This window comes from Crotalus tigris, unplaced genomic scaffold (assembly GCF_016545835.1).
Source record: "Crotalus tigris isolate CLP2741 ecotype Arizona unplaced genomic scaffold, ASM1654583v1 scf7180000017677.1119895, whole genome shotgun sequence".
NCBI classification, from domain to species: domain Eukaryota; kingdom Metazoa; phylum Chordata; class Lepidosauria; order Squamata; family Viperidae; genus Crotalus; species Crotalus tigris.
In genome coordinates, this window is record NW_024096560.1 from 137,567 (window position 1) to 161,166 (window position 23,600).

The 23,600-nt window shown below is 35.9% G+C and overlaps 1 protein-coding gene across 2 annotated transcripts; it reads right to left on the bottom strand.

Moving 5' to 3' along the window:
- Window positions 1-257: 257 nt before the first annotated feature.
- CAPZA1 (capping actin protein of muscle Z-line subunit alpha 1) lies at window positions 258-23,434 on the bottom strand. 2 transcript variants are annotated; one of them, XM_039337391.1, is made up of 10 exons: window positions 23,306-23,434; window positions 12,652-12,715; window positions 10,466-10,517; window positions 10,233-10,296; window positions 8,859-9,065; window positions 8,488-8,567; window positions 6,730-6,808; window positions 5,502-5,573; window positions 3,114-3,176; window positions 258-1,291 (listed from the first exon to the last, which is right to left on the bottom strand). In XM_039337391.1, the coding sequence occupies exons 1-10, from the start codon at window positions 23,342-23,344 to the stop codon at window positions 1,151-1,153; spliced, it is 861 nt and encodes a 286-aa protein (XP_039193325.1). In that variant the 5' UTR covers window positions 23,345-23,434; the 3' UTR covers window positions 258-1,150. The 2 variants fall into 2 exon arrangements, with proteins under 2 accessions (XP_039193325.1, XP_039193324.1); XM_039337390.1 differs by lacking the exon at window positions 23,306-23,434 and adding an exon at window positions 23,175-23,298.
- Window positions 23,435-23,600: the final 166 nt, after the last annotated feature.

Below are 23,600 nucleotides of genomic sequence, written 5' to 3' on the forward strand. Positions count from 1 at the left end.
AGCAAGAACATCCGATGTTAGCAGCATTGACATCTTGCATACTTATGGAGAAATAAAATTTAAAAACAGCAAAGAAATAATTTTAAGTAAAATATTTAAATATTTTTGTCTGCTTTGCTCCTTTGGAAGGAGGAGTATTTGGGTTCTGTATAATCTATGATTTAATTAGCTCCAATTTAATATAACGTGATATGGAAATATTCCTAACAAACCAAATTTCTCCAAGTATCTTAACATAAACAAGAAACTCCAAAATATGCCTTGGTGCAAATATTTTATTGACTGACTTAGACATGTTCATTCATACATTTCTGATGAAAATACCATCAGCTTGCCACAAAGCATTAAAGCACAATAAATCCAATATTTAAACATTTATAGCATTTTATTTTTGTAATTTCTTCTCCACCTAAACAAGTATCTGAGCAGCAGACATGTATTAAGAAAAATGGAGGACCCATCCTGTAAAAATGCAGACATTTATATTAACTGTACTTCCAGGAATACAAATGAGAAAAATAGTTTATTCAAAGAAAATGAGGCTCAAGTCTTTGGATTTAAAAAACAAAAACAACCCCCCCACCCCCCCAAGCCGCATTTAAGAAGACCTGGCCTTCTTGGCATTTCTGGGAAAAGTCTTATAAACACTTTGCAAACATGAAAAAGGTAAGCCTAGAAGATATTGCTAGTTGGTGATTGGCAGTTTTTAGGGGAGACAAGCAAGGAAAAGTTGTATCTGGTGTAAAGCAATACCATAAGCCTGCCAGCATTTCTATTGAACTGCATTTAATACCTGTGCTGGAAAAAGTACGGGACTGTAAGTCCAATATTACCAGCCTGCATTTCTAGAAAGACTCTTTCAGCGAAGACACTTTTTAGCAAATTACAAGGACTGATAGTACTTATCCCAGGGTGGCTATATTAAGTAAGCCTACTAGGAAATGCACTATAACTCTTACACCAGATGTTTTCAAGGCAGGAATATACACAAACAAAATGTTATGTCTGTAACAGTCCTTTATAAGGCTATAAAACCTGATAATGCCAAAAGCCTGAGACAAATGCCAATTTCAGGAAACCCACCAACTTGGCAAAGGACCGTATTTGCTGTTTATGTTGCATGCTAATATTTCCCACAGCATCTCTGCTCTTAGGCATTCTGCATTTCTTTGCCGATCTTGTAGCTGAGAATTTTGTTCCAGTCAATTTTAGTACGGGTGACTGGTAGCTGGCGACGCAAGGCTTTGAATGTCGTATCTGACATTGTCTGATAATTTTCACTGATTGCTGTCTGCAAATAATTCAGTGGGTTAGAGGTTAGAATGTCAAATGTACATATTTATAATGTATACTTGTTAACTACTAACAGATGTTTAAGCCATCCTTCTATGCACATTGCCAGATTAGTTAAAGCAAGATAAAAGTACATTCTCTTTATTTCCCCAGTGCATGCTCTGCTTAGATAGATCATTTCCCCATGCAGAAAAAGGAGTGCTGGTATACCCTTCCAAATAATCCCATTTCCAAGAGGGGCAAAGTGCTTATGCCTGAATTGAGAAAAATTAACCTATGGATGGCATGGTAAATTTACTTTTTCTGAAGAACTGTCACCTGAAATCATCCAATCCAATGACTGAGGTATGTTAAGAAGAGAAAATAAAATTGCCCAGAAGCAATTACTTGTTTCCATCTTCAAGCACAGAACTTAGAGAAGATCCCCAAGCCCTGTTCTCAGGAAGGGAATTATATGAACTGAGCCATATAGCAGCAATAAGAACTGCTAAGCCAGTGGGTCGGGACCCCATTTGGGGTCGAACGACCATTTCATGGGGGTCGCCAAACGCAGTCTGCCATTTTTTCCCCCTTTTCCTTAGCTGTGCTACTCCCTTTTATTCTATTGGCTTTTGAAAGCCAATAGAATAGACTGTCTTGAATAGAGTCTAATTCTATTGGCTTTCAAAAGCCAATAGGAATTGTCCAGGCTGTCTCTGCCCTGCTGAGCCCGCCAAAAGTCCCATTCTGCAAACGGTGCTGCAAGTTGTCTGCAGCAAAGGCGAGCTGTCTGGAAGTTTCCACCCCTCTCTGCTGAGCAACTACTAAAAATGTAAGTAAAAGAGGGCCAGGGGTGGGAGGCCGGCGGGCACAGGGAGAGTTGCTGGCGCACATGGGGCCCGGTGGGTGCTTTACCTCCCTTGGGCTGGGCCAGCTGGTGGCCCAGCCGGTGGTCGGCCTGCGCCATCTCTGCCGCTTGCCAGCTATGCCTCAGCTGGCGCAGGGGGCGGCACCACGCATGCGCGGCGTTCCCGGGCAGGGAAAGTCCTCGACTTACAACTGGTTGGGTAGTCCTCGACTTACGACCAGTTGACGTCGCGGCATTAAAAAGGTTGAGAACCACTGTGCTAAGCCTTACTGACAACTTGTGCATCAACAAATCACCAGCCTGGATGATGATAACCCTTCAACCCTAAAAGGTATTAAGGAACTTGAAGCCGGGAGTGTGCATCTTCAACTAACATATGCAATATGTCTTTACATTCAGCCTCTATAGTTGAAGACTGGAAAGTTGCCAATGTAACTTCAATTTTTAAGAAAGGCCTACAGGGAGATCAAGAAATTATAGATCTGTCAACATAATATTCATTTCAGAGATGACAGTGGAAATTACTATTAAAGATAACATTACCAAACATTTGGAGACACAATCCAACATAGCTTCACTAAGTCTTAGGACTGGTACTTTTTAATGAATTGGAATTGGGTATGATGAGTGAAATAAGTATCTGATTATTAATTTAGATAACCTGCTTATTTTATTTGGAAAACTCATGTTGATCTGCAAGATGCAGCTCTAATTAATTGTACCAGACATGAGAACTCTATTAAAGGACAGCTGTATTGAAACTTTGAGTCAATCTGTGTGATTGTTGTATGTGTCGATTGTTGTAGTGCATACTGTTGCTTACTGTAGTAATTGTATCCACTGGGGACAAAAATTTGGGGATGGAAAGAATTAAGTTCTATGTCCTCGCTTAATAGAGAACTCCAAAATAGGATGTGATTGAAAATGCATTTTTATAATATTAATAATAAAAAAAATATTCATTTTATCTTACCTGATACTCATTTTCTGCCTGTTCTATGATTTTAATAAATTCTTTTGCTGTTTGGACATCATTCTACAAAAACAGAATGTAAATATTAGTCTTTTACACTGTATGATTCTTCAGGATTTTTTTATGTTTTAGCTGATGGAATTAGCAGAGATGGCCAAATTGACTGTGCTGATAAAAGAAAAGAACGTAAGTGCTTTTGTTTTTACTAGGAAACCACTTCTGGACTTTGTGCTTGTGGGAAAAAATGATATTATGATTTTGGGTTTTACTGATTAGACTGATTTGCCGATACAGAAATGGCTAGTGCATACTGCTATAGAAATGTAAAAAGTTGAGATTTGATTTTAATGTCTGATTTTACTGCAACAGAGAGAGTCGGAAGTCAATGCCTTTTGTTTCTTCCCCTCTCTTTCTTCCCCTCTCTTTTGTTTTCCCTTTCTCTATTGTTGTCCCTTACTATTTGTTTTTGTATTTTCACATTTTATGTTATAAATGAATAAAACTAATAAACAAAAAAGGATTTTTTAAAATGTTTTATGTTCAATTTTATGACATAATGAATACATATTCCTAAATTTTGAACTGAACTTGGTACCTCAAGTCTTAGGTTTTGGATGAAAATTGTAAATTTAGTTTGGACTGAAGTGTATTGCAGAATTTTAAAATCATTATTAAATAATAGATTTGTATTTGTTAAGTGTCTAGATGAAAACCATTTTTGTCAATTTCTCACAGAATAATTATCAATTTATAAATCTAGCTTTTCCTCCTCCAAAATTGTTCTAATTCAGGTATCCTGTAGGAGCAAAGAAAGATAGGAAGGAAACACTGTATAAACTGAAATCAATTGTTTAATGTGGATGTAAGCCCATTAGTGTGTTTTGAAATGTTTTCTTATTCTAATGTTTCTTCAAGAGCTCAAGGCAATTTAAATGGGGATATTTTATCATTATAGCTACATAATAATTCATCAGGTTGTATTGTCATCAGTGACTGCATGGCCTCTGTAGATGTCAGATGTTAAATAAAATAAAAACCACATCAGGTAGATTCGGACTGGGCACAGGTATCCAGTGAGTTTCCACAGGTAAAAGTAATTTGGCCTTGAATTTCATTTCTCTCAATACAGTTACATCCAATACCTTAACCAGTGTGCCACCCTGACTCACACTTTGACACAATGATCACCATCAATACACTATCAAATCATCAAGTATGCCTTTATTAACATGTTTCTGCCTGCCTTATTATTATTCTGCAGTAACTCTTTTTTCAAAAGATATGTTCATGATACAAGTGCAGTTGCTGTTAAAGTTTTCTTTTTCTTAGTTTTTCTGAAAATACTTATTTGATGTCTCTTTTAGCATTTGCCAAAAATATGAGTACTACATAAACTGGAGAAATCTACAAGATAGTCAGTATCCACAATATATTCTCACCCGAAGAAGGTTCACAAATATAGGAAAGGTGCCCATGTAATTTAACCATTGCTTAAACCCTGATTCCATAGAATCTGATAAATTGACAATATAATATTTCATCTACTGAAAAAGCCTACATACATAGATTTTATCATTGCAGACTCAATGGTGGGGGGCAGTTGGAAAACCAACAGTTTTTGATAACAGGCAGTCCTTGACTTATGACCACAATTGAGCCCAAAATTTCTATTGCTAAGCAAGGCAGTTGTTACATGACTCAAATCCCATTTAATAACCTTTTTTGCCATGGTTGTTAAGTGAATCACTACAGTTAAATGAACCCTGTGGTTGTTAAGCACAGGGTTAAATCTGGCTTTCCTTATTGACTTTGCTTGTCAGTAGTTCCCTAAGGTTACAAATAACAATCCCAGGACACTGGGATGCTGCAGCCATTGTAAATGCATGCCAATTCCAAGCACCCAAGTTTGATCATGTGAGTATGGGGATGCAATGGTCATAAGAGTGAAAACTGATCATAAGTCACATTTTTCAATGCTGTTATAACTTTGAACTGTCATTAAACAAATGATTGTAAGTCGAGGATTATCTGTATAGAGCAGGGGTCTGCAACATTGACAACTTTAAGACTTGTGGATGTCAACTCCCAGAATTCCTCAGCCAGTTATGCTGGCTGTCAAGATTGCAGATCCCTGATATAGAGTATTCTTTGCTTATGTGCTGTAATAAACAAAGGTTTAATTCTCTGATGGAAAGAGAAGTCACTTCTGAAATGCAGAAATTACTTTACGTTCTGAAGTAAAGTATATCTTTCACAGCAGTTTCTCCCTAAGCAAAATACTATCCATTACTGAATAACTACTTCATGAAGATTTCTATCTTTGAAAGGAGAATTGCATGTAATAAAGACAGAAAAATAATGATATATTAAGTAAATTTCCTCACTTACCAAAACTGCTACAGCCTCCTGTATGTCTTTGTGGCTAACCAGCTGCACATTACCATCTTCATAATAATGCACCTATATTAAAATGAAACCATTCAGGATTTAAATGCTTTGTACTAAATACTGTACTGGGACAAAGCCTTCCTTCCTAATTTAAAGAGAAAAACCTTTTCCTTGATACTTCTGATCAGGTTTTGACAAAGCAAAATGGGCTTGTTTCAAGTTTGTATACCACTGATATAGGATATTTTTATTTATAAAAATAATACATTACCTTTTTAAAAATGCTCATTAATTTATATTGAATGCACTTTTAAAAATTTGCTCATTATTTGTAACTATTCAGTTAAATTCTACATAATAGTTACACAAATCCATATTGTGCAACTATCTTAATTTATACAAAACATCATTATAGCAATAAGAAAGCACAAGCCAAATTTATTTCCTAAGGATACTACTATTTTAAATGTATTGGAACATTTCTAAATAATGCTAGGTAAGCAATAACAAATTTATAGCAGAGAAAGGCTTTGTGGTATAGCTAATGAAGCCATGCAAGAAAGCTATGCTGAGCAAAAAGCATTTGTAGATTACCAAGCCAATAGAAGGAAATACACATTATGCTTTAATCTTTCAAACAGCTCATTGTATAAGACTTTCCTAATACAAAGCCTTTATCTTGTTAAATAATATTAATAAGGCTGAATAACATTAAGTTTTAGAAGAGGCCTTAAAATTCATTAGTTTTAACCTGATACTAAAATAGAAACAGTGGCATATTTTAAGGTGTTGCACCTACTGTTTACACAAGCCTAAAAGAATCTTGTCCTTAAGGTACAGAACAGAACAGAATAACAGAATTGGAAGGGACCTTAGATGTCTTCTAGTCCAACCTCCTGCTCCTCCTTCCAGTGTTGGAGCATTCACAACTTCTGGAAGCAAGTTGTTCTAACTGTCAGGAAATTTCTCCTTAGTTCTAGGTTGCTTCTCTCCTTGATTAGTTTCCACCCATTGCTTCTTGTCCTGCCCTCAGGTGCTTTGGAGAATAGCTTGACTCATTCTTTGTGGCAACCCCTGAGATATTGGAATACTGCTATCATGTCACCTCTAGTTCTTTTCATTAAACTAGACATAACCAATTCCAGCAGATAGACATGTAATTTCCTATTTGAGGGAATCAAATTTTGGAGAGTGGTTATTGGTACACTTTCTGTATAGCTTAACAAACCTGGATCTTGAGCACTGCAATCACTTGAGCTGTAGGTGGAGTGATGGTAAATTTCCACTCTGATCTCCAACGTCCATTCCTACCAAAAACAGAAACTACAATTATTTATAGGAATGGGGGAAATGGGTTGAAAATTATTCCCTCTAAATCAAGGGTGTCAAACTGCTGCCCCATAGGCCGGACGCGTCATGTGGAAGCCGTGCCCACCCCATTGCCAGCAATGGCAAAACCCTCCCGATACGCTGATGACATCATGTGACGTCGCAAGTTTGACATGTCTGCTCTAAATGGTTTTCAGGTTACTACTATTCCTTTCAATGTAGTGTTTCCTAGAGTCTACACATTTACTGTAGTAAGCTCTTTGCCCTAAAATAGCATAGGTAGGACTGAAAAATAATTTTAAATGCCTCCCAAAGTGATGAGACTTGGTGAAGTCATAAATTTATGGCTATTTTCCAAATTGCATTATTTATCTATTCAGGCACCAGAAAAAGTGTCATAATACCTAGTATTTAAAAATATAATCATATAAGGATTATTCAGAGTCTGTCGATCCTCTTACAAAGAATGGCAGTTGTTTCTATTTATTATAATAAAACAGGCATCAAAGAACAACACATATGTGCTCTTTTTGAATCAATACTCAGTGACTTATCTATACCATTGTCACTGTAAATAGTCACTAAATGAGGCAGTTGCTAAATGAAAATTATCTGTATTTAATTTTGCCTCTTAGCAGAGAGAATTTTGAAAAGGCAAATACCATTCATTTGCACAGGAATCTTGATACTCTATACCAGGGGTGTCAAACTGTTAGCCTGCAGGCTGGATACGTCACGCGCGGAAGCCGCATCCACCCCAGGTCTGGCAAGAGGGAAAAAGTCACGATACATCACAACACCCCTGCTCTATTCATATTTTTGACTGCAACTGTCATACTTCATAAACTTCTACAATATTGACTCAAGCTTTTAGAAGTAACTGTCGAAACTATGCTAGAGGTACATGTTTACTATTACAAGGTAATGATTTATTGTTACCGGGATCATTAGAGATAGGAGAGATGAGTGTATTCAGCCAATAGAATCTTTCTTTTAATGCAAATTCCAAGTTAATTGGATCAGAATTAAATTCTCCTCCCCATTTTTTCAGTAATTCTAAATAACCATCCCTTACTGATATCATTTGCAGTTTTATGTGCATATACAGATAGTCTTCGACTTATGACCTGTCACCTAGTAACTATCTGAAGTTACAACAGACCCCCTCCAAAAGCTACTTACATCCCAGATTCCAAGTTCTGACATCCCCCTTCCCATGACTGCATTTTGGGCACTCGGCAACTGGCCTGCATTTAGAAGTGTTTGCAGCATCCCGCAGTTATCTAACCATGCTTTACGCCCTTGTGATTTCTGGCAAAAAAAATCTCATATCAAACAATGGGTTTTCTTAATCTCTATATTTGCTATACAACTGCCATGTTTGCTTAACTACCACCACAAAAAAGCTGTAAAATCTGGCATGGTCATGTGACCCGCTTTATGACTTACAATCTAAATTGTGGGTTCAATTATGGTTGTAGGTCAAAGACTACCTGTATATAAATATTTATTTAATATAATTTCATATATGACACCCTCAAAAGATGAACTTCCTCTGAGAAATTTAAGATTCTAAGGAATATGAGCAATTGAAAGCATATAGGATTTTTTAAGTAAGTATGCTAAATATAAATTAAAGAATTAGAGACATGCTTACCAAAAGTTTTTGGGTTGAAATTGGTGACTCTCAATGCAAGCTATAACTGTTGGCTGTCCATCTATAGTTTTACTATAAACCTATTTTCAAAGAAAAATATTTACATTGATAAAAAATAAAAGCACTGCAAATCCAATTGTCCTTAGCTGTTATGTAAGATGAGTGGGAAACACTTTCCTGTATCAGCATGGCCCTTCCTTGGAAAAAGTTACATGTCTTTGCTCTATGAGGTAATTTATAAATGAATCTATTTTATATAGCTTATTCCAACTTTGAAAAATTAATAACTCTGATTCTATCAGTCAAAATGCTTTTTTACAATAATTAATATAAGGATAAAGTTTTAGCATAGGAAGAAGCATATACTTAACAGTACAAAATCCATGTGGATAATGATCTTTTACATAAGCTCTTAATGCATTGTCACAGGCATCCCTCCAGGACTTTAGTGATGTATCTACGTCTTCTGGCTGAGGATCGCTTGCTTCCTTCCTCAAATGATCAAATTTAAAGGAAATTTTGTTCCTTGGGTCTAAAAATCGACTGTTACCAAGGTCACCATGTTCTGTGATTAAGACCTAACAGAAAAAAAAAACCCACAACAAATTTGTCATCTGCTTCACATAAACCTTAAAAATAAAATAGAGATTGTATTGTTTGAAAATATCTGAAATTCTACTGATTATTCAAAGGAAGACATAATTTACTGTGGCAATCCAGGCAGAAATTGCTATTGTTCTAAACAGGATTAGTATTTAATTCCTACTATCTCTGTAACAGATTAATTTTTATGATCCTCTAAGACAGGGGTGTCAAACTCACAATGTCACATGTCGTGTTCCGACTTTTTCCCCATTGCTGGCGCGGTTTCGCCTGACGCATCTGGCCCATGGGCCAGCAGTTTGACACCCCTGCTCTAAGATAAAAACTTAAAAAGTAAGTAAGCAATGGTTTCTCTGCTTCTGAATTGGAAACATCTGTTCAGCACAATTTAATTTACATCAAATCATCAATTATTGGGGTAAATTATTCTTTTCTACGTTGCAACTGAAAGAACCACCTCATAGAAATACTATGCAACTCAATTCCTAAACAAATTCAGAACACAGTGCCTCTTTCCTTAAGAATGAATTTGTTCAATGTTTGATGATACATTTTTCAAGGATAAGATTCCTTGAAAGATTTTATTTCTCTTTGAACAGGAAACATTCTATTCCTTTTCAACTCAAGTTGAATGAATAATACATTAATACTGTATGACGAAACCTCCCCTTTACTATCATGATAATTCTTATCAGGTCTCATGTTGCAGTTAAATCAGCCCTCACCTTGCTATGCTCATTTTATTATTACTGTTTCTAAATTTAATCATCAGGCCTGAACAGACTTTAGGACAGTGCTGCACCCCTACAGCAGTTTATTCAAAATGATGCAGCCTATAAGTATGTGAAACTGCCATAGTATATTGTTATCACTATTATGAATACTCAGTTTGACACTGGGAAAAAGAGATTGTAAAGAGCATTGAAGGAGGGCAAAAGATATCTAAACTGAAAAGCACATATCTGTTAGTTCTCTATGTGCAGGTTCTTCAACAATCTTCTATTTCTTAAGAGAATACCATATGATGATATACAGTTTTAAAAAGGATTCCATACATATTTCTATAGAAAGATTTTACTATGTAATTACTTGAGAAATTCAATAAGCAAATACAGTAGATGACAAGAATAATTACAATTTACCTGATCATCATATCCTTCTATCTTTACTGGAGTGAACTGATCCATATTATACTGTGCAAATGCACTGTCAGAAACAAATAAGTACATATTAGCTTCTGATTCTATAGAAAAATAGGTACATAACCCTACACTCTTTAAAGTATTTATAAAACTATGGTCTTGAATTATATTAAAACTTTAGATTTACGTCAACAGAACAATTTCAGAAACAATTACACTTTCATAGTACTTACTGGGCTGCCCCTTCCCTGAGAAGATTATCATTATTGAGCAGCAAACGAACATCTAAGGAAAAGAAAATATTCATATAGGTTAGCAAAAATGCTATGGCTTTGAAGCAATGTCAAGTGACATTCAGATTCATCTCTGAATAAAAAGTTGCTTAGTATATTCTATATTGTTCTCAACAGGAACTACTGTTCTCAGTAGGAAGTGATAAGGTTGTCTTAGAAACATGAGAATTTAACACAAATATAGAAAGGATGTTAAAAGAAAACACTGTAGATTTTACATATGAAAACTATCATTTCCACATAGAATGTTTTTATGATTCATGTATACTTTTTGAAGATTATATTTCTGTCATTGAAATCTCCTCTGAAAGTTAGGTTTTAAAGAATATACACTAAAAGGAATATACTGTAATAGAAAAAAATACTAAAACCGTTTATCTCCGAGACTAAAAAATTTATTAAGAACTAAGCTTTTCTCAGCAACTGCTGACATTGTCAAAGTATAAGCCAGGATCTGGGAACACTTGTCCTTATAGTCTTTGGGAAGCTAAAGATTTGGACAATGAGTGTATCATAGGTCCGTCCATCCCCTGCGCACCTACAATTGGCTGCATCAATCTTGTTTCTGCGGTGCTAACTGACATCCAGTTTGAATTTTACTGCTCTGCCTCTCCGACTGCATGCCCCAGATCCTGGCTTATACTTTGACAATGTCAGCAGTGCTGACGAAAGCTTAGTTCTTAATAAAATTTTTAGTCTCAGAGATCAATATTTTTAGCAGTTTTTTTTTCTATTATGAATATACCCAAGACTCGAATTTTTAAAATAAAAGGAATATAAATATAAATGTGTATGTTAAGATGGATTCTTTTTTAAATAGAACTGAACTTTAAAAAGCTAAAAACTATTAATACTCTACCTATTAATTTTGAAGAAATTTATTTATTTTTTTTATTTCACAAAATGAGCATGCAAGAGGCATGGTGTCCTGATGTGAGATTTTGCATTTTTATAAATGATTCCAAAAAGTTCTGATAAATACTGACAGACATATAGAACATTGATGACAGAATGGGTAAAAATGAAAATTATCTGGATAGGTTAGCTTTATCTTTATGTGCTATTGATGACAAAAGCTCCCACCATACCTTTGCACTTGTTCAACCAGCTGCAAGCACATACAGCTTCATCAATCTTTTCCCAATCAGGCACTAAACTACAGGCTATTGAAGTAGATTTCTGTCTTAATAGTTCTTTATGCCTTGCCGAAAAACAGGTCATTTTGAAAAAGCGCATAAGAAAGCCAAACAACATCAATTGGGCAAAATAGGGCAATCCTGAATAAAATTTCTCTGAGCTATTAAGTTCATAAAATTACCATTCATGATTTCTCAATTTTAAAAAAGTTCTAAGCATAAAATTATTGTTACTGTGAGGGAGAAACTAAAATATGACTTCATGAGGTCTTCACGAAAAAGAGATAGTACAGTAGTAAGAGAAGTTCAGAAATAATGAGAGAAGGATCAGACTAGCTGAAGTAAACATTCTTGTCTAGACTCCAGATCCACAAAACTTTATACAACTAATATACAATATTTGTACTGTAGCAATGCATGTGTAACATGAGGAATCTATCTTGTGACTCTCAAGTAAATAATTTTTGAATGGCAAATGTATGACATTAAAAATATGTTTACTTAAAATATTTCCAGACTACCTAAGGACAAAAATCCAAGTATTTTTATAGAAGTAAATCCATATATAGTGGGCATATGAAAAAGTACCAAATTCAGGAAAATTTCAATTACAAGAGAACACTGCCAAATAATTGTATGGATTTAGGAACCAAGAATATACAAGTGAGAGTCCTAAAATATCCCCAACCTCTGAATATTATTATCAATTAACCCACCAAGAAAAACTGAAAAAGTCTTAAATGATTTGTTATTTTCTATTACTGTAAATCAAATGGCTTTTTAGATTATTTTGTTTGTAGGGTAAATATCTTTTTTATTACTGTAATGTATTATTATTGACATTGTGTCTTTGCTTTAATATTGTTTTATTATTTTAAACAACTAATGCAGTTTACATAGAATATAAATAACAAAAACAAAATAGAGTCTGTAAATTTTTACTAACAATAATATAGAGAAACATCAATAATATTTTGTTCTTTTACTTACCATTAAACACTTCATTGAATTCCCCTGGGGGTGCATGAGTAATAAATTTTGCAGCAATACGAACCTATAGAAAAAAATCATGCGAGTTTAGTAAGTCAAGTTGCTATTCAAAATCTTAAAAGACGATGCAATAAAAGTGCTACACTCAATTTGCCAGCAAATTTGGAAAACTCAACAGTGGCCACAGGATTGAAAAAGGTCAGTTTACATTCCAATTTCAAAGAAAAGCAATGCCAAAGAATGTTCAAACTATCGCACCCTTGCACTCATTTCACATGCTAGTAAAGTTATGCTTAAAATCCTACAAGCTAGACTCCAGCAGCATGTGGATCGAGAACTACCAGAAGGACAGGCAGGATTTCAAAGAGGCAGAGGAACTAGAGATCAAATTGCCAACATACGCTGGATCATGGAGAAAGCTAGGGAGTTCCCGAAAAACATCTACTTCTGCTTCATTGACTATGCAAAAGCCTTTGATTGTGTGGATCACAACAAATTGTGGCAAGTTCTTAAAGAGATGGGAGTACCAGACCATCTCATTTGTTTCTTGAGAAACCTATATGTGGGTCAAGAAGCAACAGTGAGAACTGGACATGGAACCACTGATTGGTTCAAAATTGGGAAAGGAGTCCGGCAAGGCTGTATACTGTCGCCCTGCCTATTTAACTTATATGCAGAGCACATCATGAGAAAGGCAGGGCTAGATGAATCAAAAGTTGAAATTAAGATTGCCGGGAGAAATATCAACAACCTAAGATATGCAGATGATACCACTCTACTGGCAGAAAGTGAAGAGGAACTAAAGAGCCTCTTGATGAGGGTGAAGAGGGAGAGTTGGCTTGAAACTCAACATTAAGAAAACCAAAATCATGGCATCCGGCCCTCTCAATTCCTGGCAAATAGATGGGGAAGAAATGGAGGTAGTGACAAATTTTATTTTCCTGGACTCCAAGATCACTGCAGATGGGGACTGCAGCCAAGAAATTAAAAGACGCTTGATCCTGGGGAGGAAAGCTATGGCAAATCTAGACAGCACACTAAAAAGCAGAGACATCACTCTGCCAACAAAAGTGTGTATAGTCAAGGCCATGGTTTTTCCAGTTGCAATGTATGGATGTGAAAGTTGGACCATAAGAAAGGCTGAGCGACAAAGAATTGAGGCCTTTGAACTATGGTGCTGGAGAAGACTCCTGTGAGTCCCTTGGACTGCAAGGCATTCAAACCGGTCAGTCCTAGAAGAGATCAACTCCGACTGCTCTTTAGAAGGCCAGATCCTGAAGTTGAAACTCAAATACTTTGGCCACCTAATGAGAAGGAAGGACTCATTGGAGAAGGGCCTAATGCTGGGAAAGATTGAGGGCAACAGAAGAATGGGATGACAGAGAATGAGGTGGCTAGATGGAGTCACTGAAGCAGTAGGTGTGAGCTTAAATGGACTGCAGAAGATGGTAGAGGACAGGAAGGCCTGGAGGAATGTTGTCCATGGGGTCGCGATGGGTCAGACACAACTTTGCAATTAACAACAACAATAGAATGGAGAGTCATAACATACAAAACCAAAGAGTAAAGTGTGCTCCTACAGCCGATGGAAAACCCTCAACTGTTCCACCTTAGAAATCCTGAATCTCTTGTTTTCATCTCTTCTATAATACGTCTCATCAAAGTATCAACTGGAATATTATTAGATGAAAGAGATGTATTCTAATTTATTGATTAAACCTTTAACAGTCATGAATAAAGCTTTTCAGCTGCCCACAAAGGATAGCTTCATATATGCTGCTGAAATACTCTTATATACTCAATTATTACAGGTTCAAAAGCTTTATTGGACAGTTTGGTATACAAGAATGTCATTGATCTATGTGCATTATACTTTTCTCCAAATCCATGGAAATCAGTCTTTAATATCACTGAATAGCACCAATATCTAACAACCTCATATAACAATTTATTTTTCTCTCACAGACAAAGATACTAGGAATCAATTATCATATACATCCAGTTAATATATTTCTGATCTATTTTACTTTATATTTTAGTATGTTGTCTGACTTTTGACAGTGCTGATATAATGATACCTTATTCTTAATTTTATAGTAAGAATATCTGTAACCTAATTTGCTCTTATTAAGTTACCTCAGTGATTACATATTACTTTACCATTGATGCAGCAAAAAATTGACAAATTAAATAAAAATACTTAAAAAAATCACTATTTGGGAAAGAAAAGCCCTTTCTCATAAATTCCCTACAGACTTTCTAGAACATTGCTCTAGATCAGGGGTGTCCAACTGCCGGCCTGTGGGCCGGACGTGTCATCGCAAAACCGTGCCCACTCCATTGCCAGCAATGGCAAAATTGTTCCGATACGTAGCGCGACGTCACGAGTTTGACATGTCTGCTCTAGATGGTTAAAAGTTTCCTTCAAGCTATAGTATGAGCTTTTATTAGAAACTGCACCAGTAAGCAGTAATCATGACACTCTGGTTACTTTAAAGCACTGCTACTCAGATAATATATTACTTAGTCTAATAAATATTAACTGCCAGTGCAATAGAAAATCATAGCATGAGAATCAAATCCTCAGCTAGTTTTCCTCAGAATCTCTGAATATGACAAGGATACAAAACAATATTGATACAATGAAAACCCTCCTTTTAAATTACTGTAATGCTGTTTCTTATAATCATGCTCAATATCTGTCTATTCAGATAATTACTATCAACACAGTCCTTGGAGACTCTGAAATGTTAAATTGTCCTTTAGCCCAGTGGTTCTTAACCTTTTTGAAAGAATCATCCCCTTGAGCCAATGAGGAAGTTGTCATCGCCCCTCTCCCCCAACATAACCTCTCAATCACAACATAGGAAATAATTCTTCAATTTATGCAAACACTTTTTTTGTTTTCTTTAAAATTGTCATCCGGACATATCGATGCAAATAATTTATTTCCAGTCTTTTTCCCATATCTCAACTGTGTGACAAATTTTGGTGCCACCCGTCACTTTATTCCCAAACTTTGTGATACATGTATTTCATTATTATCTTATTTATTCAAGACATTTAAATATAATGACTACTGAAAACAAAGTTCAATTGCAAGAAAGTGAAATGCCCGAAAAGAAAAACAGTAACATTTAATGATTGAATTACAAGTGAAATTTAAGATGCAAAAAGAAATATAAAAAGGGCATAAGAACAAACAGCAGTGCAGGAACTAAGATTTTCAAGACAAAAACTCTGAAACTAAATTAAGATTCGAGGAAAGTATATATAGTCATGCACACTGTAAAAAGGATTAAAAAGACACAAAAGAAATATAATATTGAACTAGTGCACGCTAAAAAAGTACAATACAAAGAGACACACAAAATATTTTACAGAGCACAACAAAAAGTCAAAAACGAAGCCGAAAATTCAAAATGGAATGTGAAATCCAATACAAGCAAATACAATGATAAAAGCTCATACAATTATTAATGAAAAAAATGTATGTACACAAAAAGCAAAAAAAAAAAAAAAAAAAAAGAACATCAATGGCTGCCCTGTGCTTGGTGAACTGATGCCAATTTCTTGATGTCTGGAACTATTTTTGTTAATCGCATTCTTAAATCACCATGCTCAGAGATCTTCAACATGTTCCTTGACTTAGAAAGGAACTATTGGATGGCGCTGAAGCCCCTCTCCACTAAGTAAGCGGAAGGAAAGGCTAAAAGAAGCATCTTAACTTCCTCCCACAATATTGGGTAAGTGTTCCTCATTTTCACCCAAAAAGCTTCGTAGCCGTAACTCTGAAAATGTGACTGGGCTTCACAGTTGTATTTCAGATCTGTCAGTGGCTCTTGCAGTTTGGGATGAAGTTGTGCAAAGTCTGCTGTGAAAGGATTTAGCACCCAAGTGGGCACTTCCAGATTTATCAGATCATAGAATCTGGTTTCCATATCTTCTTTTAGTTGCTTCAAGTGGAGGCAAAAAATGTCCAAATTTTCTCCTTGGAGTTCACGTTCATTACCAAGGCTTGGGAACTGGTACATCTCCTGGCGACTCATATTGCTTGCAAGGAGGTCCAATTTGGAAATAAATGAGCAGATTACTCCCTTGGCCTTAAGAAAATTGATTTTACCTCCTTGCAGCTTTACATTCACTTCATTCAGCTTGTCAAAAACATCAGCGAGATAAGCTACATCCAGATCGAAGTTTAAGAGAACTGCTTAGACTTGGGTCAATGGATTCAATAAATTCGACAACTGTGTCAAAAAGTTCGCTGCAAATACTTTCCTTTTGAAAGCCACCTTATTTCAGTGTGCAAAAGGAAATGTTCAACCTCCTTGTCATTTTCTTCACAAAGCTTGTGAAAAAGTCGGTTCAAGGCATTCGACTTAATTTTATTCACAGCATTAATGAGGTAACGTAGACGCTCGTGCAAATGGCCACTCAAATTTTTTGAGACAAGGTGCTGTCTATGAACGACACAATGGACAGTCATAACTCCAGTACAACCAATTTTAGATGAGCTTGAAATCCACGATATCGTCCAACCATGGATGCAGCTCCGTCGGTTGCACATGCCACGATGTTTGTCAAAGGGATGTTTTTCTCATTAAAAAATTCCTCAACCTTTTTAAATATCAAAGAACCTTTTGTGTCGGTGGCTAAATTTCAAACAAATAACAGTTCTTCTCCAATCTCTTCATTTCCATTGATGAAATGGACATAAGCCAATAACAAGGTTTCATTTTCATGAATCGTTGACTCGTCAATCTGCATCACAAATTCTGTATTTTTCAAGGTATCAATAAGCTTTTCTTCCCCATCAGCAGCCATTTCATCAATTCTTTTTGATACGATGTCATTGCTGAAAGGAATCGATTGCATGATAGTGCTTGCACTGGGCCCCAAGTTAGTGGCAACAATCTGTTTCATTGCTGGTAAAATTAGCGTTTCTCTGATAGTGTGAGGTTTGCCACATTTTGCTATCAACAAAGATACTTCATAGGAACAAATAAGCCCCTTGTCGGTGTTGAGTGACAATTTTCCAAATTACTTCCCAACAGTGCTGCGACCCTCAAACTTGGCCTTTAAGGATTGGAAAAATGATGCCGGTTTGATGGCTTTATCCAAATGAAATCTTACCAAATGGTCTTTCAGTCAGGAAGGCTTCATCACTTCATTTGAAAATGTTTTCTCACAAAGAAAACAAAACGAAAGCTGTACATTGGAAGGAGATGGAATGAATCCCAATTTTAGGTATTCCGTCGAATATTGGTGACACTTCCTCTTCTCAGCCATATTGAAAGGTCCTTGAAATGAAAGGCACTACCTGCAAATTAAATTTTCGACTGCACTGGAACACTAGAAAAACACACGTGGACGTCGATAAACCTAGTTTCAACAGTTATGTTGACATTACAGCTGACGTCACAGGGGACAGCCACTCAGCATGCGATGTTTTGAAAGAAGTGCTCTTCCCTCCACTGCCCATTCTGGCCAATGGTGCGCCACTGTGTGGGTAGAGGCTGCTGCACAACGTGCATGAAGATAAGCGATGCGTATTCACATATGTATGCATTCTGTACTGAAGCTAGCTGGAGGAACATTTGAAAACACAATTCAATCCACTAATAGCGAGCAATCTGATGTTTTTGTACGACAGATATATAGCAATTCACTGTACAAAAAAGTCTGAAAAGTGTCCCCAAAACTTCTTACTCCATCGCCCCCATATCGCCCCCTTTTCGTTCCTTTGCCCCCACATCGTCCCTTTTCATTCCATCGCCCCCCTGAAAAATGAAATTGCACCCTGGGGGGCAATATCGCCCAGGTTAAGAACCACTGCTTTAGCCAATGCTTTCCTGATTTTATCTCAAATGCAAATATGGGAAAAATATATTAAAAGGTTTATATTCCATTAGCAAATACTTTTAACTTCTATCTAAAAACAATAGTAATACTGTGCAGTATTGAAGGAAAATGTGTAGCGAAGAAACTACATGTAAAACCATGAAAATAAGTGAACAGAGCCAAGAAACAATGTATTTAATTTTAATAGATTTAATTTCTAGCAGGACTACCCAATTCTGTAATAGCTTTGTTCCCTATGCCATCTGTCTGGTAAACTCACAAGATCCGTTTTGCTCGCCATGTACATGTATACATAACCCAGACTAGACTGTTGTCTCACTGTGTCATATAATATATGTAGGTATATGCATAATTCTGTATTTATTTATGTTATATTTATGTAGTTTTATCGTCGGTGGTGACCCTTTGAGAGCTGAATGCAATGAAATTTCATTTTAATGTATGACAATCAGTGTACATTTAAAGCAGTGGTTCTCAACCTGTGGGTCGGGACCCCATTTGGGGTCGAACGACCATTTCACGGGGGTCGCCAAACAACGCAGTCCGCCATTTTTTCCCCATTTTTCTTAGCTGTGCTACTCCCTTTTATTCTATTGGCTTTTGAAAGCCAATAGAATAGACTCTCTTGAATAGAGTCTAATTCTATTGGCTTTCAAAAGCCAATAGGAATTGTCCAGGCTGTCTCTGCCCTGCTGAGCCTGCCAAAAGTTCCATTCTGCAAACGGTGCTGCAAGTTGTCTGCAGCAAAGGCGAGCTGTCTGGAAGTTTCCACCCTTCCCTGCTGAGCAACTACTAAAAATGTAAGTAAAAGAGAGCCAGGGATGGGAGGTGGGAGGCCGGTGGGCGCAGGGAGGGTTGCTGGCGCGCTTGGGGCCCAGTGGGTGCCTTACCTCCATTGGGCTGTGCCAGCTGGTGGTCCAGCCAGTGGTTGGCCTGAGCCGTCTCTGCTGCTTGCCGGCGCAGGGGGCGGCACCACGCATGCGTGGCGCTCCTGGGCAGGGAAAGTCCTCAACTTACGACCAGTTGGGTAGTCCTCGACTTACGACCGGTTGGGGGTCGTGGCATTAAAAAGGTTGAGAACCACTGATTTAAAGTGACAAAGTTATTATTCTATTCTATTCTATTCTATTCTATTCTATTCTATTCTATTCTATTCTATTCTATTCTATTCTATTCTATTCTACTCTACTCTATTCTTGCTATATATTTGTGTCACATTAAAAAATAGTGGCAAGTGATAGTACCTAATGTTTCAGGATCTACTTTTAGCCCTGCAATTATGCTCTGTCATCGTGAATATTATAAAGCATTTTGTTCTGTTTTGGTATTTTACCCACAGATTTAGATCACAGAAACACATGTTTCACTTGAGTTTCTACTGATCACTTTTTGAATAAAAATTTTCACTTACATATCCATGCATTCCTTTCAACAGATCAGATAACCAGGCTAAATTTAGATTCAGGTAAAATCCAGTCTGAATCTCTGCAAATGCTTGTTCTATAAGATATTCCTAAAGGAATATAATTTTAATATAATTCCAACAAGGCTTCATCAGTCCAACAAAGTTTGACCAGTTTCCTTTCTCACTCTTCTTGGTACTTTTGTACTAAATATTTGTTATCTCTTCTGTTCCCAGGGAAATAATTTTCTGTTATGTCAAGAATCATTTATTATGAGAACTGAGCATCTCATATCTTGTTGTGTTTTCTCTGAAATCATTGCCTGGGTACCTTTCCACATGTTGTACTAGTTGAAACTTTCCTGATTAAACTGTTTGTCATTTTCAGCTTTCTCTGAGTCTGTCTTTTTTTATCACCATTCACAGAAATACATGGCACATAACTACACATTATTGCTATACAACGACAATATGCTAATCAGTAAATAATAGCAATACATGTCTCATTAATATATTAAGCATTAATATTAATCTTATATTATATATAACATAATTATATATTAATGTTCTCCACTTTGATTACTTATAAAGTAATAAAGGTCAAATAAAAATCTAATAAAAATCTAATAAATAAATAAAAATAATGTGGTTAAACATGATTAATACATTCTGACAGTTTGAGGTAATCATATAAAATTCCCTATCAAGATGGATATCTACAAATATACTTGCTGATCTTTGTAATTATTATATATAGCATATATTATAAAAATGCTAATGTCCATTGCTACTTACACTTAAGTAATTTTCATAAAGACTTCAGTCTATTAGTTTTCTTGCATTTTGCAAAAAGTTTTCCATGAAGAAGAGTTTTGGTTTTTATTGTAGAAACTATATTAATTCAGGTTAAATTAAATATTATAAACTGACAAAACTGCAAATAAAAACAAAATGATTATGACAAAAGAAAGCAAAGATAGTACAAATGGTAATAGATGCCTTGGGTATGATCCCCAAATATCTGAAGCATTACTTGGACACCACCAGCATTGATAAAAGTGCCATCAAGTTAATTGCAAAAGGCAATTTTTTTGGAACAGTTTACATCCTGCAATGATACGGTTATACCATATCTCAGAAATCAGGAAAGAAATGCCAACTCTTCACTAACCATGATTCTCATATCTGCTACACAAGATAAAACTTCAGAAGCTAAATTCAATCAAATATGATTTTTAAGTCAAAGTACTTTGCATTCTTATTCCTTGGCATTTGGGAGAATTCTTATGCAGCATTAAAAGAAATAATATTACAAAAACAGTACATTATATTTCTCCAGTGTATCTGGCACACAGATATGAATGCATGGTCTACAAAAGTATACAATTTTTCTATGCAGTCAGGAGATCACTGTAAAGATTACTGTAATTGTATCAGCCAATATTAAAGGACTGCTGTGTAAAAAAAGGGATGCTAAAGCAATTAGAAAAATGTGCACTTGTTTATTGCTAACAACACATGTAGAACTCTCTCATAATTAACAGCCAAAGGGACAGTATTGAATTAGGCAAGGGACATTTCTGAAGGCAATGTATAATTTTTCTATTAACAATCCAAACCAAGAACTCTGTAAGGAGAAGGCTTCCAAAAATGCTTTGGGCAGACCTGAGGTATGTTTGTGGTTAAAAAGCCTGAAGGTACTCATACCTATCCTTGTATGCAAGACTTGAAAGGAGTTTCCAGAGTTAATTCCCAGTAAAGCACAAGTAAAATAGAACACACAACATACAGTATTCACAAAAAACACAAAATCAAGACTGTATTGATTGTCCATCTCAATTCCTCCATAATAATTAAGACTGTGTATATTTTCTAGTGTAGATTAGATTGAACTGAAGCTTAAGTGTAGATATAAATATTAGAAACTAATATGTGGTATCAAAACTTGCTAATTGCTATTTTAAATGTAGTATCTCTGTTTTAATTTATTGGATCATTTTTGTTTTTATTAAGGGTATTTATTAACTATATAGATTTATATGGCCACCATAATTAACATAAGCTTCTGAATGATTAGCAAGCAATAAATAACCACTTTAACCATAAAAAACAAGTTAAAAAAACATGGAGCACATGGAGCATAACTCAAATGCTAACAGTCACAATAGTAAACTGGCTCACCCAATACTCAGGCCTAAAACTATGGGGAAGAGCCAAGTTTTTAATGTATTACAGAAAGTCTGAAAAGCTGGGGCCATTCAAATTTTGGATGATATGCTGTTGCATGGGGCAGAGCACATCATTTTACATAACATGATGGAAAAGGCATGCCTCCGATTAGATGACACAGAATGTGAACAATGTGTGTATATAATTTATGTTCTTATTTGTGGGTTTTACTTGTGAGTAGTGTGCACTGTGGACAGCACTTAATTTCATTGTGAGTTAAACAATGAAAATAAATTCTATTCTATTCTATTTAATGGAGGACATCCGTAGTATGCTCAGCCTGCCAGAACTCATTCACAACAAAGAAAACTTAAATATTTTTATGCTTGATTTTCTAAGCATGCATCTGAACGAATTTATACACTAAAGCAAATAATATCATCACATTTTCTAGTAAAGCTTATAACTATAAATAACTGTTTATTACAAGAGTTACCCTGATCCTCTAAAGAAGTGTATTGTTCACTTGTAATGTGAACATACAACTGCCACCTTCAGTACAACAAATGTTTGCATCCAACTCAATTCAAACTTAATGAGGTTATAGGTATGGAAGTATTACAAAATATTATAAAACATTTTGCATTCTGTGAGATAAAATGTAGATAATGTCTATGAAACGAGAAAGAAGCAATTCTATTTATACTGAAGCATTTATGCAAAGATAAAATAATTCTAATAGGGAATATACTGCTTTTCAAAATCAAATGCTTCCATTCTCTGTCCTGACCTCCTTTAAGGAAGGACAACACTGAAACATAATCCAAAAACTCAGTAACTGTCAGAACCACAGTATTTAGTGGATGAACTGTTGGAATTAAAATACAAAATGGAAAATTATAATTAAATCATACCAATGTAAAATTAACATTTCCCCAATGTTCACAGAAACTGAGCACAGTTTCCCCATATGCCCCATTAATTTATGAAAAAAAAACCCATCGAGTGGAGTAACAAAAATATAGAAAGACCAGAAAATTTTCCTGTCAACTAATTTCCCGACAAAAATGGTCCTCTTTAACTTACGAACCTCCTCAGTTTCAAGAATCTTAGTCCGGCTAAGAAAAATAAAATCAATGAAAGAAATCTCTGTACATTCAGAGTAGAAAAAATATCTTTCTTCTGTTCCTAAACACATCCCAAACACCCCAGGCTTCTTACTTTCTCTTCATCCGACACCCGATCTTCGTAGTCCGCCATTTTGGCTTCTATCAGTCTAGCGCCCCACCTGTCACCCCGCGTACGGCACGTCGGGACGGGGGAACTTTGGGGCGGAGCCAGAAATTTGCCGGCCGGATGTCAGCGGAGCGGATGTGGCTGGCTTATTCAGACGGTAATAACTGTCTTGTTAGGAATAGGAGGATGGGTGCTGCTTGCCGTTGGCGCCTGAAAGGGCCGTTTGAAAGAATCACTTTTGAAACGTGGATGCTATCCTACACCTTCGCTCATTAATGCC

Coding starts and splice junctions, on each gene's coding strand:
- CAPZA1 (XM_039337390.1), bottom strand. CDS start 23,282: ATGTGTTTAGGAACAGAAGAAAGATATTTTTTCTACTCTGAATGTACA. Junction 8,568..8,858: donor ATCCACATGGATTTTGTACT/GTTAAGTATATG, acceptor CTTTGAAAATAG/GTTTATAGTAAAACTATAGA. Junction 5,574..6,729: donor TTGCAGTGCTCAAGATCCAG/GTTTGTTAAGCT, acceptor ATTTTAATATAG/GTGCATTATTATGAAGATGG.